The sequence below is a fragment of the Pseudophryne corroboree genome, chromosome 3, assembly GCF_028390025.1.
Source record: "Pseudophryne corroboree isolate aPseCor3 chromosome 3, aPseCor3.hap2, whole genome shotgun sequence".
Lineage (NCBI taxonomy): Eukaryota > Metazoa > Chordata > Amphibia > Anura > Myobatrachidae > Pseudophryne > Pseudophryne corroboree.
Genome location: NC_086446.1, coordinates 483,643,222 through 483,660,447, shown reverse-complemented (window position 1 = coordinate 483,660,447; position 17,226 = coordinate 483,643,222). Strand labels below are relative to the sequence as shown.

The window sequence follows — 17,226 nt, the reverse complement described above, 5'->3', positions numbered from 1 at the left end:
ACCTGATTTCCAAGAACTCCCTCATATGGATGTTCCTGCTGCCACTACTGCTCTGACTCAGTTTTCATCTATTTGGAGAAAAATTCACGTTTCCCTCAAAAAGGCCTCCAGTCGGTACAAGGTCTTTGCCGACCGCAAGAGACGTGCGGTTCCCCATTTGAAACCTGGGGACAAGGTTTGGCTATCAACCCGTAACCTCCGTCTCAGGGTCCCGTCCATGAAGTTTGCACCACGCTTCATTGGTCCTTACCCTGTCGAAAGAGTCATCAACCCAGTGGCCTATAAATTAAAGTTACCATCTTCCCTTCGTATACCTAACGCTTTTCATATTTCTCTCCTTAGACCTCTAGTCCTAAACCGCTTTCAGAATACTCTTCCAGTAGGTCCCAAGGTTGGAACTCAGCGGGGCGTGGAATTCGAGATCAACAAAATTCTGGACTCCCGTTGCCGGTATGGACGTCTCCAGTACCTGGTCGATTGGTCCGGTTATGGCCCAGAGGAGAGAAGTTGGGTGAATTCGTCCGATGTCCATGCTCCTAGGTTGGTCCGTGTCTTCCACAGCACTCATCCCTCCAAGCCACGTGGGTGTTCGGTGTCCACCCCTAAAGGAGGGGGTACTGTCAGGAATCGACTTACCAGGCTGACATCCGTCCGCCGCTGCGGACTCCGTCCTGGCTCCCTGCGGTCACCTGTCACCTATGCCCCTGCCATGGGACATCATCAAGGGCCTGGGAACACTCCTGAGACAGCGGGCATGTAGCGCGCCGCGTCCCTGCTAGGCCGCAGCGTGGGCGCCGCCATGACAGTCTGTAACCAGCCAGTATACTGCGGCCAATCCGGTGCTTGGCCGCACCCACTTTCCTTCACTCATCCAATCCCTGTGCACCATGGGGTATATAAGAGACTGCAGGATCAGTCTGCAGGCATCCTGGACTTTGTGTCTCTCCAGCGACCCATGTGAAAGGATCTGTTCCTGTTCCTCCTGTGTTCCTGGTTCTCTGCTTAAGAACTTGTACTCCTGGTTACTCTGCACAGCTCCGTGGAACTTCAAGGCCCAGCAATACCTGCAACCTGCAAATAAGGCTTCACACTCATCACCACCTTGGGTGCTTCAGCCTGCAGTTGAAGACTGACTCCAGGTGTGTTTCATTCCTCCACCTGTGATACAGCTTGCTGCTGCCAGTGCCTCATCACCTGCACTGTGAAGTCAGACTCCTGCCTCTGCTCAGGTTTGCCATTCTACACCTTGCTGCCTAAGTTTCCTGTTTTAAAACCTGCACTGGTTTCCAAACCAGAACCATTTCACAAACACTTGTTCTTCTGTTTATATATTACCGGATATTATTTTCTCAAGTCATCTGTCATCCATTGCCATAGACTTTCAGTTATCATACTGAGTGATTGACTTTATTCATCTGTTATTATTGTTTCTGCTACCATTCTGTGTTATATCATCTGCTAAATAAAATACCATTGCGCTCATGCGCAGGAACGTTATCCAGCCTCCTCGTTTTCTCCCATCTACCTCCACTGACCCACTAGCGCCCCCTCCGGGGACACAGCCCAAACATAATCTGACAAAGGGATTCCACTCAACCAACTTTCGTGGTGTAAACTATCTCTGTAAATATAACTGTTACAATCTGTGGGCTTTCGATAGTTTTTTGAATGTATAACTCCATTTTTTATATATATACATAGGCAGGGCCGGCGCCACCACTAGGCAGCTTTAGGCATCTGCCTATGGGCGGCAGCGCTGGAAGGGCGGCACTGACTGTAACTATAGAAAAAAAAAAAAAAAAAAAAGTGACCGCGTTCCTCCTCACTCCCCCCCAGGCCCGGCGCTACCCGCTCAGCTGACCTGGGGAGGCGCTCTCCCTGCTCTGCTGTGGTACATTACTGCTGCCGCTGCATCTGTGATACTGACAGTGTGATACTGGCAACGGCGCCGGCAGCATAACTAAGACGCAGGTCCTCCTCGGCACTGACTAGGGAGGCGGGAGGGCCGCCCACTGATGTTTCCAGCCAATAGTAGCAGGGGGCAGCGGCTGTAGAAACATTGACACTGTGCAGTTTAAGCAGAGCCTACAGAGGGAACACACTGCCCAGACACCACTCTCACAGAGACCCCGGTCCGTGCTGCAGCTGTGTCATTCAGGCTGTGCTTACAGTCAGTGTCCCGATGTCAGTCACACTGTCTGTTTTACCGAGGCCACGCCCCTTCTCCAGCGAGACTCCGCCCCTTCCCAGCGAGGCTCCACCCCTTCCCTCCGTTAACCTATCGCTAGCCTCCTCTCCTGGAGGCTCCACTCCCTCCATGTCACTATCACTGATCCCTCTCCTCCCCAAGTCCCTTCCTCCTCCTCTCCTCCACCCATGGGCTGCTTCCAAGTTCCATCCTTCTGAGAGTGCAGACTCAGAAACCAAAGAGCCTTCTTCTTCCAGCTGAGCAAGTATATGGTGTGTGTGTGTGTGTGTGTATGGTGTGTGTGTGTGTGTGTGTGTATGGTATGTGTGTGTGTGGGGGGGGGGTTGTCTATTAATACAACTTGTAGTTGGATATGATGTGTACATTAAATTTTGGGTTTTTAGGTTTTAGGGTGTATTTGGAGCCAACACTACCCACTCAGCAGAGTATACAAAGCGCGGAGGCGCATGGCTGGATATGCGCTCTACCCACTCTGCTATGTCAAACTGTATGATTGCAGTGGCACCGGCAGTGTGAAACAGCTCTTCTAGCGTCAGCTCCCTCCTCTCTCCTCCCCCCTCCTTCCCACTACCTGCACCTGAATAATGGCAGCCACGCCGGCAGCATGTAGCGTCAGCTATTCCCTCCCTCCTCTCTCCTCCAACCCCTCCCTGCACCTGTATGATGGCAGCCGCACCGGAAGCGTGTAGCGTCGGCTCCCTTCCTCCCTCCTCTCTCCTCCCACTCCTCCCCGCTGCCTGCACCTGTATGATGGCAGCCGCACCGGAAGCGTGTAGCGTCGGCTCCCTTCCTCCCTCCTCTCTCCTCCCACTCCTCCCCGCTGCCTGCACCTGTATGATGGCAGCCGCACCGGAAGCGTGTAGCGTCGGCTCCCTTCCTCCCTCCTCTCTCCTCCCACTCCTCCCCGCTGCCTGCACCTGTATGATGGCAGCCGCACCGGAAGCGTGAAGCAGCAGCTACCTCACTCCCTCCTCTCTCCTCCCACTCCTCCCCGCTGCCTGCACCTGTATGATGGCAGCCGCACCGGAAGCGTGTAGCGTCGGCTCCCTTCCTCCCTCCTCTCTCCTCCCACTCCTCCCCGCTGCCTGCACCTGTATGATGGCAGCCGCACCGGAAGCGTGTAGCGTCGGCTCCCTTCCTCTCTCCTCCCACTCCTCCCCACTCCCTGCACCTGTATGATGGCAGCCGCACCGGAAGCGTGTAGCGTCGGCTCCCTTCCTCCCTCCTCTCTCCTCCCACTCCTCCCCACTCCCTGCACCTGTATGATGGCAGCCGCACCGGAAGCGTGAAGCAGCAGCTACCTCACTCCCTCCTCTCTCCTCCCACTCCTCCCCGCTGCCTGCACCTGTATGATGGCAGCCGCACCGGAAGCGTGTAGCGTCGGCTCCCTTCCTCCCTCCTCTCTCCTCCCACTCCTCCCCGCTGCCTGTACCTGTATGATGGCAGCCGCATTGGCAGCGTGAAGCAGCTCTTCAGTCACCAGACTACCCGACACTGCTCTCCCGTGTAATGCTGGGCATACACGCTAGAATTATTAGATAATTGCAACCAAAAATATTGATCGGTCAAGCATGCTGGATCATCCAGCATGTCCCTCTGATGCAATATTTTCTAAGTGTCTGATCGGCCGAATTGGCAGTGTATGCCCTACTGTGGCCGACCGATGGATATTTCCCCTGTTCATTCACATGGGAAATGTATCCTTGCTGGGGGATAGATCACAGATATCACATGACATCCACTGTGAGAGATCTCACAGTGTATGTGCCAGATATCAGCAGGGTCAGATAAAATGCCTGACAATCATTTTATCTGCCCGTGTATGCCCAGCATAAGGACCACACTCCCCCCTCTCTCTCCTCCCCTCCCCTCCTGTGGACATATATGTAAGGGGCACTACTGCTGTGGACATTATGTGGGGCAATACTACTGTGAGCGTTATGTGTAAGGGACACTACTACTATGGGCATTATGTATGACACTACTACTGTGTGACTTATGTGTAAGGGGCACTACTTTTGTGGGCATTGTGTATAAGGGGCACTACTGTGTTGCGTGACATGTACAAGGGGTACTGCTAAAGGACATTACTGTGACATAACGTGAATATGGGGCACTACTGTGCGTCGTAACATGAATAAGGGACATTACTATGTGGTGTAATATGAATCAGGAGCACTATGTGCAGTGTAATGTGAATAAGATTGTCTAAATGTGTGGCGTAATTTGACTTGGGGGTTCTGTTGTGTGGCCACGTCTCCCTTCCTTGTGAGTTCACACTCCTTTTCTGTGGCGCGAGCCTTTGGCGTGCACGGTCCCTTTATTATGTATGGGTGGGAGGGCGCAAATTTATTGCTTGCAGTGGGGTACCGAACACCCTTACACCGGCCCTGCCCCCCCTCCGTCCTATCCCGATGACCACGTAAAAGACCTGCTTTCTCCAAAGGGTCCTGAAACCGTTCAAAGAGGCCACGGAGCTGCTGCAGCCAGAGGAGGAGAACGGACCTTCACCCGGGGGCCGGGGCGAAGATATATGTCACCAACTACACGCGGATCCATTGCTTGAGCTGCTTCCCGCACCGGCACACCCCCTTCCATGCGCATGTCCCCGCCTCGGATGTCAGCCCGGCGGAGAACGGTGAGTAGCAGCGCAATGCAGCCAGGGAGCTGCGGGCAGTGGCGGCGGGTTACATGCTGGTATCACCGCACAATCATTCCCTGGCAAAGTCCGGCGTCTGCTCTCCCTGTCCCTGTGCAGCCAGGAGTGTGAGCAGCGACCGGCGTGTGGACCTGCCTTAATGTCACACAGCATCACTCTACCCTGTGTTTTATATATATATATATATATATATATATACACACACATATACAGTGGTCGAAGTGGGGTGGTATACGGCGGTATAGTATACCGCCACTTCTTCCACTGACCCGGAAATGAGGAACTGAAAGTGCAGCAGGAGGCAAGGGAAGTGCTCCCCGTCCCTGCGTGTCGGCCAGCGGCTGTGTAGAGCGCTGTACTAGCTCGCAGCCGGCCACCGCTCACCGCTGCCAGCCGCCCGCCGCCGCCAGCAGCTCACCGCTGACGGCCACCAGCAACAAATGAGGTAATGCTCCCCTGCTGTCACCTCTCTCCCTGTCGTTACCGTCCCTGTCCCTACTGTCACTCTCTCTCTCCCTGCTGTCACTGTCGTTACACTCTCCCTGTCGTCTCTCCCTGTCGTCTCTGGCTGTCCCTGTCGTCACTCTGGCTGTCCCTGCTGTCACAATTTCATCTCACTCAGAGGGGTCGATTCTATTCGGCAACTAAAGAATAGCGCCGGGAATTAGCTCCCGACGCTATTCAATTCTGCTACTAGTTGCCCGCAATTGTCGGGAATTCTTCTCTCATCCCCGGGGGATGAGAGAAGAAACCCGACAAAAGTGCTGCCTCGCGGCCGGCGCGAGGCTGATTCTGTCGGGAATCAGCCTCGCGCCGGGTAGTTAAGTCGGAGAATGCCCGTTCTCCCGACAAAACTACCTGTTAAGTCGGCGAGAACGGGACATCGCCGACTTAACTTTAGCTGATTTGAATAGCGTCGGGAGCTAATTCCCGGCGCTATTCATAAGTTGCCGAATTGAATCGACCCCAATGTGCTATAATGTGAATTTCGGCTCATTCCTTTTGCTACAATGTGAGTTTTGGCTCATTCAGTGTGCTATAATATGAATTTCGGCTCATTTAGTGTGCTATAATGTGAATTTCGGATCATTCAGTGTGCTATAATGTGAATTTCGGCTCATTCAGTGTGCTACAATGTGAATTTCGGCTCACTCAGTGTGCTACAATGTGAATTTCGGCTCATCCAGTGTGCTACAATGTGAATTTCGGTTCATTCAGTGGGCTATAATGTGAATTTCGGCTCATTCAGTGTGCTATAATGTGAATTTTGGCTCGTACCGTGTGCATTAATGTGAATTTCGGCTCATTTAGTGTCCTATAATGTGAATTTTGGCTCATCCAGTGTGCTATAATGTGAATTTCGGCTCATTCAGTGTGCTATAATGTGAATGTCTGCTCATTCAGTGTGCTACAATGTGAATTTTGGCTCATCCAGTGTGCTATAATGTGAATTTCGGGTCATTCAGTGTGCTATAATGTGAATGTCGGCTCATTCAGTGTGCTACAATGTGAATTTCGGCTCATTCAGTGTGCTATAATGTGAATTTCGGCTCATTGAGTGTGCTACAATGTGAATTTCCCACTGGGGAGGGTTAAGATTAGGAAGGGGAGGGGGGGGGGGGGGAGTGGTGGAAGATTAGGGATCAGGGTTAGATTACATAATTAGCAAGTGTTGGAATTTTAATCTTCGGGATGCCACTGACCGTATTCTGACAGCCGGCATCCCGAGCGCCAGGATGTAATATATTTTATATAGTTATATATATATATATATATATATATATATATATATATATGCACCTCTCCCTAATAAAAACACCTAACCTTAACCCACACTGATAAATCAACCCTTATTTCCTATTCCTAATACCGTAACCCCAATATCCAAACCAAAACCAATAGATTATGAGGTGGTTACCTGGGGGGGGGGCTGCTGACTGTTTGCCTAGGGTGCAGAGAAACCTTGCACCGGCCCTGTACATAGGTCAAGAAAAATGATATTACTTTTACTCTTTTGGAAAGTAAGGGATATATTAAAGTCATTTATATTCAATGACTCACAAAAAGTAGTCAATTCCTCATCTGAACCCCTCCAAATAAATAGAATATCATCTATAAACCTTTGCCAGGATACCAGGCCTGCCCCCAGCTGCCCATCGGGCCATATAAAATGCTCCTCCCAATATGACATAAAAAGGTTGGCATAACTGGGGGCAAACCTGGTACCCATGGCAGTTCCTACAGATTGGACATAATAGACCCCGTCAAAGAAAAAATAATTATTTTTTAAAATAAAGTCTATTCCTCTCAAGATAAAATCTCTACTGTTCATATCAAGATTACTTTTATTTAAAAAGAAAGAAACAGCTTCTAAACCCTTGTCAGCATCAATAATTGTATAAAGTGTACTGACATCAGCACTACAAAGGGTATAATTTACTCCCCACTCCATATCATCAATTCTATTTAAAACATCCTTAGTGTCCCTCAAGTAGGCCCTTGTTTGTTTTACCAAAGGTTGTAAAAACCCATCAATTACAGCTGATAAATTGCTAGTGATACTATTTGTACCGGAGATTATCGGTCTCCCGGGGGGGTGTATAGGGTCTTTATGAAGTTTCGGCAGGACATAAATAGTTGGTATCGATGGGGTTTTTATATTTATGAAGTCCGACTCGCTTTGAGTGATAACTCCTTTTTCCACAGCCTCTGCAGTGAATTCTAAGAGGGCTTTCATAATTTTATCTGTAGGGTCCCCCTTCAGTTTTTTATATGTGTTCCCAGTTTTTAGTTGTTTAAAGATCTCTGCCATATAGACCTCTCTATCTAAAAGAACTATACTCCCCCCTTTATCCGCCGGTTTTATCACCAGGTTTTTATCTTCACGAAGGCTCTTTAATGCAGCATATTCACTTCTTGTTAAATTGCATTTTGACAATTTCTTTGGATTTGCTAAAACCTCCTCTATTTCCTCTCCGACAATTTTGCCGAAGCAATCTATAAAACTCCCCTTACAATAAGTGGGGTAAAAAGAAGATTTATTCTTATATTGGGGTCTAGGTTGGGATTCAACCTCTTTTATAACGCCTCCACTATCCTGATTTTTATTCAGAAAGAACCTTTTCACTGTTAATTTTCGAATGAACTTTTGTAGATCTATATAAGTATCGAAGGGATCTGCTTTAGTACTTGGGGCATATTTAAGCCCCTTCATTAGTACCTTTTCTTCCTCGGTGGATAATGATCTTGTACTTAAATTGAAGATTTTCATCTTATCCTGTTTATCATTATCCAACACTACTTTAGATATTCCTTTCTTTTTAATTTTAACACAGCCCCCTCTTTTTCCTCTACGTGTTTTAGGTTTGGTTATTCTTTCCTTCAAAACCTCCGTCTGAACCTGTTGTCCTGCTCTAAAAAAGGAGATGTATTCCCTGAGCCATTCCAATCCTCCCTTAATGGTGAGAATCTGTTTGTATTGGACCTGAAATTCCTTTTGAATGAACTATAAATTGGTCTATTATCACTGTACTGTTTCCTTGGCCATCTTGCTTTTGGATAGTCAGAATAGCCCTCCTCATCTCGTACTACATCTTGACTAAAATTACGTTGATTTCTAAAATTAAATCTACGTCTAGGTCCCTGATTTACCTTATAGTTTACTTCACTATTTAAACCATTGTTCCTATTTGAAGGGAGACTCTTCTCCTCTCCCCTATAGTGCTTTTTTATAGGTGGATTAGGTCATAGAGACATGGTTTTTTTTTCTCACAAACAGCAGAAATGAATCCCAGAAGAAAAAGTCCTGGAAGTCCACACCGATGTTAAGAGTCCCAAGTGAACCCCTCCGAGATGTCCACAGTCATAGGCACCTTGCTTAACGCGTTTCGGACCTCCAACGATTCGGGTCCTTCCTCAGAAGCATGGTGCACCTTATGTCCCACTGGATATTTATACCCAACATACAAACAGATAACTCCTCCCGGTTCCTGTGTTTCTGAGCGCCTTAACATCGGTGTGGACTTCCAGGACTTTTTCTTCTGGGATTCATTTCTGCTGTTTGTGAGAAAAAAAACCCTTGTCTCTATATGCTGATATTTTTTATGTGCAATGTGAGTGTGTTTTTTAAAGATTAAAACTGTTTTTAAGAAATATCTCACAGTGTTGCACTAATGATATTTCTCCCGAGGTATTGACCTAAAGGAATACGGGAAAGACGCACGATCTTGGCTGCACTGTGGAATTCTATTACATGCGATGATAAAAGTCCCTTCATGTGAGTGGGACTTAATAAAAAATTGGGATTCCTTTTGTTATTAAACGGTGTTGCACTATCAATTATTTTCTCTTTTGAGGTCAATATCGAGAATGGATATATTCACTAACAAAACAACATTGGCATTCCCAAATGAGCTAATCAGGTTGTGATTGTTGATATTATTTTGCATGTTCCTTCTGTCTGCGCCACTGGTTTTATTCAGTCTATATCTTTGCACTTGTTTCTTTGGGTTTTGGTGAAATCCCTTTTGTGTAAAACTGGGCTGCACTCAGAGTGTTTATTGCGCAAAAAATTGGTTATTTCTATTCTACAGTATTTGTTTTTCACCATTTAACCTTATTTTGCTGCAAACATGTTTTCGTTCAGAGATAATAGAAATGAGAATGTGAAAGATGTTTTTCTCACCACCCCCAGAGAGGATAATTTTGGTGATGAGGATCTGTTTAGCATCTGTAAAAAATTAGAAACCGTGATGCTACGAGAGAATAGAATCTGGTGGGAGATAATCACGCTAGATAAATACCAATCAGAGAATTTAATACCCAAAGGGTTACAGATCCAAAAACCACCATCTTTTAATACTGATGATGGGATTTTCTGTGATGAATGGCAAGGGATTTTAGATCATTGTTCACATAAACTTATTGATCTCATTCTGAAAGAGAGGAAAAAAGCATTAAAAACCCTGAATGATGAGATCAATAATTTATTAACTATGATCAACCCTTTTAAAGAGTTAGAGGATTTTAAATCAGCGGAAGAAGAGATTATGAGAAAAATAAATAAAGAAACAAGGGAGTTAAGGGAAAGAAAAACTAGAAAGTTTTATAGGGATCTTAAAAATGTTAAAGAGGATAGCAATAAGAATATATCTCAGGAAAGACCTAATCCACCTATAAAAAAGCACTATAGGGGAGAGGAGAAGAGTCTCCCTTCAAATAGGAACAATGGTTTAAATAGTGAAGTAAACTATAAGGTAAATCAGGGACCTAGACGTAGATTTAATTTTAGAAATCAACGTAATTTTAGTCAAGATGTAGTACGAGATGAGGAGGGCTATTCTGACTATCCAAAAGCAAGATGGCCAAGGAAACAGTACAGTGATAATAGACCAATTTATAGTTCATTCAAAAGGAATTTCAGGTCCAATACAAATAGATTCTCACCATTAAGGGAGGATTGGAATGGCTCAGGGAATACATCTCCTTTTTTAGAGCAGGACAACAGGTTCAGACGGAGGTTTTGAAGGAAAGAATAACCAAACCTAAAACACGTAGAGGAAAAAGAGGGGGCTGTGTTAAAATTAAAAAGAAAGGAATATCTAAAGTAGTGTTGGATAATGATAAACAGGATAAGATGAAAATCTTCAATTTAAGTACAAGATCATTATCCACCGAGGAAGAAAAGGTACTAATGAAGGGGCTTAAATATGCCCCAAGTACTAAAGCAGATCCCTTCGATACTTATATAGATCTACAAAAGTTCATTCGAAAATTAACAGTGAAAAGGTTCTTTCTGAATAAAAATCAGGATAGTGGAGGCGTTATAAAAGAGGTTGAATCCCAACCTAGACCCCAATATAAGAATAAATCTTCTTTTTACCCCACTTATTGTAAGGGGAGTTTTATAGATTGCTTCGGCAAAATTGTCGGAGAGGAAATAGAGGAGGTTTTAGCAAATCCAAAGAAATTGTCAAAATGCAATTTAACAAGAAGTGAATATGCTGCATTAAAGAGCCTTCGTGAAGATAAAAACCTGGTGATAAAACCGGCGGATAAAGGGGGGAGTATAGTTCTTTTAGATAGAGAGGTCTATATGGCAGAGATCTTTAAACAACTAAAAACTGGGAACACATATAAAAAACTGAAGGGGGACCCTACAGATAAAATTATGAAAGCCCTCTTAGAATTCACTGCAGAGGCTGTGGAAAAAGGAGTTATCACTCAAAGCGAGTCGGACTTCATAAATATAAAAACCCCATCGATACCAACTATTTATGTCCTGCCGAAACTTCATAAAGACCCTATACACCCCCCCGGGAGACCGATAATCTCCGGTACAAATAGTATCACTAGCAATTTATCAGCTGTAATTGATGGGTTTTTACAACCTTTGGTAAAACAAACAAGGGCCTACTTGAGGGACACTAAGGATGTTTTAAATAGAATTGATGATATGGAGTGGGGAGTAAATTATACCCTTTGTAGTGCTGATGTCAGTACACTTTATACAATTATTGATGCTGACAAGGGTTTAGAAGCTGTTTCTTTCTTTTTAAATAAAAGTAATCTTGATATGAACAGTAGAGATTTTATCTTGAGAGGAATAGACTTTATTTTAAAAAATAATTATTTTTTCTTTGACGGGGTCTATTATGTCCAATCTGTAGGAACTGCCATGGGTACCAGGTTTGCCCCCAGTTATGCCAACCTTTTTATGTCATATTGGGAGGAGCATTTTATATGGCCCGATGGGCAGCTGGGGGCAGGCCTGGTATCCTGGCAAAGGTTTATAGATGATATTCTATTTATTTGGAGGGGTTCAGATGAGGAATTGACTACTTTTTGTGAGTCATTGAATATAAATGACTTTAATATATCCCTTACTTTCCAAAAGAGTAAAAGTAATATCATTTTTCTTGACCTATGTATATATATAAAAAATGGAGTTATACATTCAAAAAACTATCGAAAGCCCACAGATTGTAACAGTTATATTTACAGAGATAGTTTACACCACGAAAGTTGGTTGAGTGGAATCCCTTTTGGACAATATAGTAGAATAAAAAGAAATTGTTCAGAACCGGAAATATGTCAAGAACAAATAGAAGAAACACGATTGAGATTTCTGGAAAAAGGATATAAGAAAGATTCCTTAGAAAGGGCAGAGAAGAGATTAGAGGAAGTAGATAGGTTGTCTCTTTTACAGAAAAATACTGATAAAGGGACAAATAAGGATGAGAAATATAATTGGTCCTTTATTAGTAGATTTAGCTCCAATTCTAGGGAGATTGAAAACTGTATAAGAAGGAATTGGCCATTACTTAAAAGGGATCCGTTGATCGGTAAAGAGTTACCTGAAAAACCCTCCTTTATATATCGCAGGGCACAGAATATTAAGAATAAAGTAGTACGTAGTTCGGTGGAAGATGAAAAACGTACAAGTCTGAGGATCCAAGGTTTCCATCGTTGTGGCCTATGTGCGATGTGTAGACTAACAACAGAAAATAATCCATCTAAAATTAAAGAGTTCACTGCCAATGGGAAAATATATCCAATCAGGGATTTTATCACCTGCAATTCTAAGTATGTGATATATGCAGTAAAATGTTCCTGTGATCTATTATATATTGGTAAAACGACCAGGACCCTGAAAACCAGGATGGCTGAACACATCTATAATGTAAAAAAAGGCCTTGAGTCACACACTTTTTCTGCTCACTTTAAGGAGAAACACAAATCAAAGGAATGCTTCATTAAATCTTTTTGGGGAATACAACAAGTAAAAGCCACCTGGAGGAGTAGAGATATAGATCTGAGACTCTCTAAAGCTGAAATGCGGTGGATATTTCAATTAAAAACACTAGTTCCCCAAGGTCTCAATGGAGACTTTGAGTTGAAGCATTTCTTATGATTATGGTTTCTTCTAATAAATTCACCCCGTTTTAGCTTTATTTATCTATTTGTATTGAATCTTTTTCTCCCTTGTTTCTTTTAATTATAATCACTTAATTATGATGTTTTAATATTTTTTTGAGGACCACCGGTTCCTGTGAGGCTGTTTGGTGCCTAATTAATTAGGACGAGCAATGTGTAATGAACCCTCAGTACCCAATATCCAGAAAGGAGCAATTCTCGGGTAAACTACGGGATTTGCACACTGGTGGAACGCATGCGGAGGAAACAGATGACTTTAGCCGCGACCGGAAGTAGGTCGGTGGAACGCATGTGGATCTAATACGTCACTTCCGTCGCCGCCGGAAGTAAGGAGCGGAACATCCGGGAGTGACGTAGGAGAGGGACCACGTCTCGTTTTCGGTTTTTGGCGCTCAGAAACACAGGAACCGGGAGGAGTTATCTGTTTGTATGTTGGGTATAAATATCCAGTGGGACATAAGGTGCACCATGCTTCTGAGGAAGGACCCGAATCGTTGGAGGTCCAAAACGCGTTAAGCAAGGTGCCTGTGACTGTGGACATCTCGGAGGGGTTCACTTGGGACTCTTAACATCGGTGTGGACTTCCAGGACTTTTACTTCTGGGATTCATTTCTGCTGTTTGTGAGAAAAAAAACCCATGTCTCTATATGCTGATATTTTTTATGTGCAATGTGAGTGTGTTTTTTAAAGATTAAAACTGTTTTTAAGAAATATCTCACAGTGTTGCACTAATGATATTTCTCCCGAGGTATTGACCTAAAGGAATACGGGAAAGACGCACGATCTTGGCTGCACTGTGGAATTCTATTACATGCGATGATAAAAGTCCCTTCATGTGAGTGGGACTTAATAAAAAATTGGGATTCCTTTTGTTATTAAACGGTGTTGCACTATCAATTATTTTCTCTTTTGAGGTCAATATCGAGAATGGATATATTCACTAACAAAACAACATTGGCATTCCCAAATGAGCTAATCAGGTTGTGATTGTTGATATTATTTTGCATGTTCCTTCTGTCTGCGCCACTGGTTTTATTCAGTCTATATCTTTGCACTTGTTTCTTTGGGTTTTGGTGAAATCCCTTTTGTGTAAAACTGGGCTGCACTCAGAGTGTTTATTGCGCAAAAAATTGGTTATTTCTATTCTACAGCTTTACCATCTGAGAAAATAAAGAGCCTAATCCACAACTACCACAAAAGACTTCAAGCTGTCATTGATGTTAAAGGGGGGCAATACACGGTATTAAGAACTGGGGTATGTAAAACTTTTGATCATGGTCATTTGGGTAGTTTCTGTTATCATTATGATTTAAAAAGAGTAAACACAGTTGTTTGACAATAAATGGCTTCACCCAACCACTAACCATGAGTGAAAGAAAAGTTTGTGAGTTATCATTCATATTCTCTGACAAATGTCCAGAAAATAAATTCTGCTAGGGTATGTAAACTTATGAGCACAACTGTAAGTGAGGTGGAGCCAAGGACAGTTCTATATAGAGCAGAGAGTAAAGCAAGGACTGATATCTGAGTTGTGCACATAGGGTAAAGCGAGACCCAGATTTCAGACAGTTCTATAGAAGCTAAAGCAAGGTCTGAGAGACAGACAATTCAGGGTGTACATTGGGGCTGATTCAGAGGTGGACGCTAATGGCACCGCCGCTGCATAACATTGTACACATCAGCTGTGCATCTTTATGTGGCTGTGCGAAAATACGCAAAAGCCGCAGGTGTATATCAGAGTAATCTTCAAACAAAATGATCCTGCCGAGGCCACTTTCTTTGGCTCACCTATGCGCCCCTGTTTTTCTGCCACCGCCAATCATACTATGGCTTTCTGGGCACTGCATCAGACAGGACCAGATCTGAACATGCAGATATAAAACAATTGGATAATTGCGAGATAACTGAAATAGCTACCACCTCTGAATCAGCTCCATTGATACTAAATAAATAAATGGAATTAGAAAATTCCCTAACCCTGCAACCACACAACCAGTCAGCTATAACAATATCATCATTTTCAGGCTTACCTTGTGCAGTGCTAGAGAGATTGCAGCAGCCATTTTGCCTCCATAAGATTCAGAGAATATGTAAAATGGGATTCTCTGGGGGAGAAATCACACAAATGTCCTCATCAGGTTATAATAACAATCTCCTCATGCGTCTGATACGCAGTTATACAACAGAAAAATATTCTCCCACAATCAAACCAACCCAAAAATATACCATGCAGAAACACTGTGCAATGGATTTAGCCTTTCTTCCTGTCTGCATGAAAAGTTGTAACGTTAATGAGAACCCCACTCCTAACGAGAATGATTAATGGCTGCCGATAGTACAATGGTAGCCACAATATGTTGATGTTCCAGGTGGTACGCTTCTAAATTAAATGCATTATATTGAACAGATGTCTACTTCTGCTAAAAGACACACTATTCTTAATCACACTTGCAGCTATCTGCACACCGTACACACATTTACACTTTCATTTGATTTCTCTGCATCAGAATTATTAATATTGACAACATTTTTTTCTTCTGTCTTTATTCATCACACCAAAACTCTATTTAAATTAATTACGATCACACACACATCAGACATTCTACATGACAGTCACCTATTCCTTGTTTTTTTGTGCCACATTTTGCATTCAACAGTTTCTAGTGAAGGTGGTATTGGAAACCCCACTACTGATCTGGCTACAAAGGGAACACATTGCAGCAACAAAATCTTTCTCTAATGGGCAAAACCATGTGCACTGCAGGGGGGGCAGATATAACATATGCAGAGAGAGTTAGATTTGGGTGGGTTATATTGTTTCTGTGCAGGGTAAATACTGGCTGCTTCATTTTTACACTGCGAATTGGATCTCAGTTTGAACACACCCCATCCAAATCTAACTCTCTCTGCACATGTTATATCTTCACCACCTGCACTGCACATGGGTCCTAATTCAGACTGGATCGCTGCAGCGGCAGCGATCGCAGTCTGAATCCCTATGTGGAGTGTGCTCGCGCACCCCGGGAGCCCAGTGAAATGCTAACAGCATCTCTGGGCTGCGACCGCCTCTGCCTGTCAAACCTGTCGCGGGGCGGGAGGGGTCATGCCAACGGCGTTAGAATGCCACTGGCGGAGCATGGACTGGACAACGCAGGTAGCTCCCTGCCAGCGTGCAGAACCTGCGCTGGCAGGGAGCTACTCACCAGGTGCAAAAGCATTGCCACCGTGCGATGCTTTTGGACCCTTGCGGGTGGTAGGGTCTGGCATGCGGGGCGGACTAGGCGTCCCCCCGCATGTCAGCGATCAGATCAGAATTACCTCCATGGTTTTGCCCATTATAGAAAAAGTTTGCTGCTGTGATCAGGTCTGCATTAGGCCCTAAGTGCACATTACCCCACCCCTTCTGTAGTGATTCCTAATGAGCAGGAAAAAAAAGTGAAACTACACAATGATTAAAAATAAGATTTTACTCACCGGTAAATCTATTTCTCGTAGTCCGTAGTGGATGCTGGGGACTCCGTAAGGACCATGGGGAATAGACGGGCTCCGCAGGACACTGGGCACTCTAAGAAAGATTTAGTACTACTGGTGTGCACTGGCTCCTCCCTCTATGCCCCTCCTCCAGACCTCAGTTAAGGAAACTGTGCCCGGAAGAGCTGACATTACAAGGAAAGGATTTTGGAACCCAGGGTAAGACTCATACCAGCCACACCAATCACACCGTATAACTTGTGATAAACTTACCCAGTTAACAGTATGAACAACAAACAAGCATCACTTAACTGATGCCACATAACATAACCCTTTAGTAAGCAATAACTATATACACGTATTGCAGAAAGTCCGCACTTGGGACGGCCGCCCAGCATCCACTATGGACTACGAGAAACAGATTTACCGGTGAGTAAAATCTTATTTTCTCTAACATCCTAGTGGATGCTGGGGACTCCGTAAGGACCATGGGGATTATACCAAAGCTCCCAAACGGGCGGGAGAGAGTGCGGATGACTCTGCAGCACCGAATGGGCAAACTCAAGGTCCTCCTCAGCCAGGGTATCAAACTTGTAGAACTTTGCAAATGTGTTTGAACCCGACCAAGTAGCAGCTCGGCAAAGCTGTAATGCCGAGACCCCTCGGGCAGCCGCCCAAGAAGAGCCCACCTTCCTTGTGGAATGGGCTTTCACTGATTTTGGATGCGGCAATCCAGCCGCAGAATGAGCCTGCTGAATCGTGTTACAGATCCAGCGAGCAATAGTGTGCTTTGAAGCAGGCGCACCCAGCTTGTTGGATGCATACAGGATAAACAGCGAGTCAGTCTTCCTGACTCCAGCCGTTCTGGTTACCTAAATCTTCAAAGCCTGGACTACGTCAAACAGCTTGGAATCCTCCAAGTCACAAGAAGCCGCAGGCACCACAATAGGTT

At 44.6% G+C, this 17,226-nt stretch overlaps 1 protein-coding gene across 1 annotated transcript in view; it reads right to left on the bottom strand.

Annotated features, from left to right (window-relative positions):
• SCPEP1 (serine carboxypeptidase 1) overlaps positions 1-17,226 on the bottom strand; it is a 69,909-nt gene that overhangs the window by 24,513 nt on the left and 28,170 nt on the right. The window contains exon 5 of the mRNA XM_063960857.1: positions 14,834-14,908. Within this exon, the coding sequence (XP_063816927.1) occupies positions 14,834-14,908 (75 nt within the window). The remainder of the gene's footprint in view (positions 1-14,833; positions 14,909-17,226) is intronic.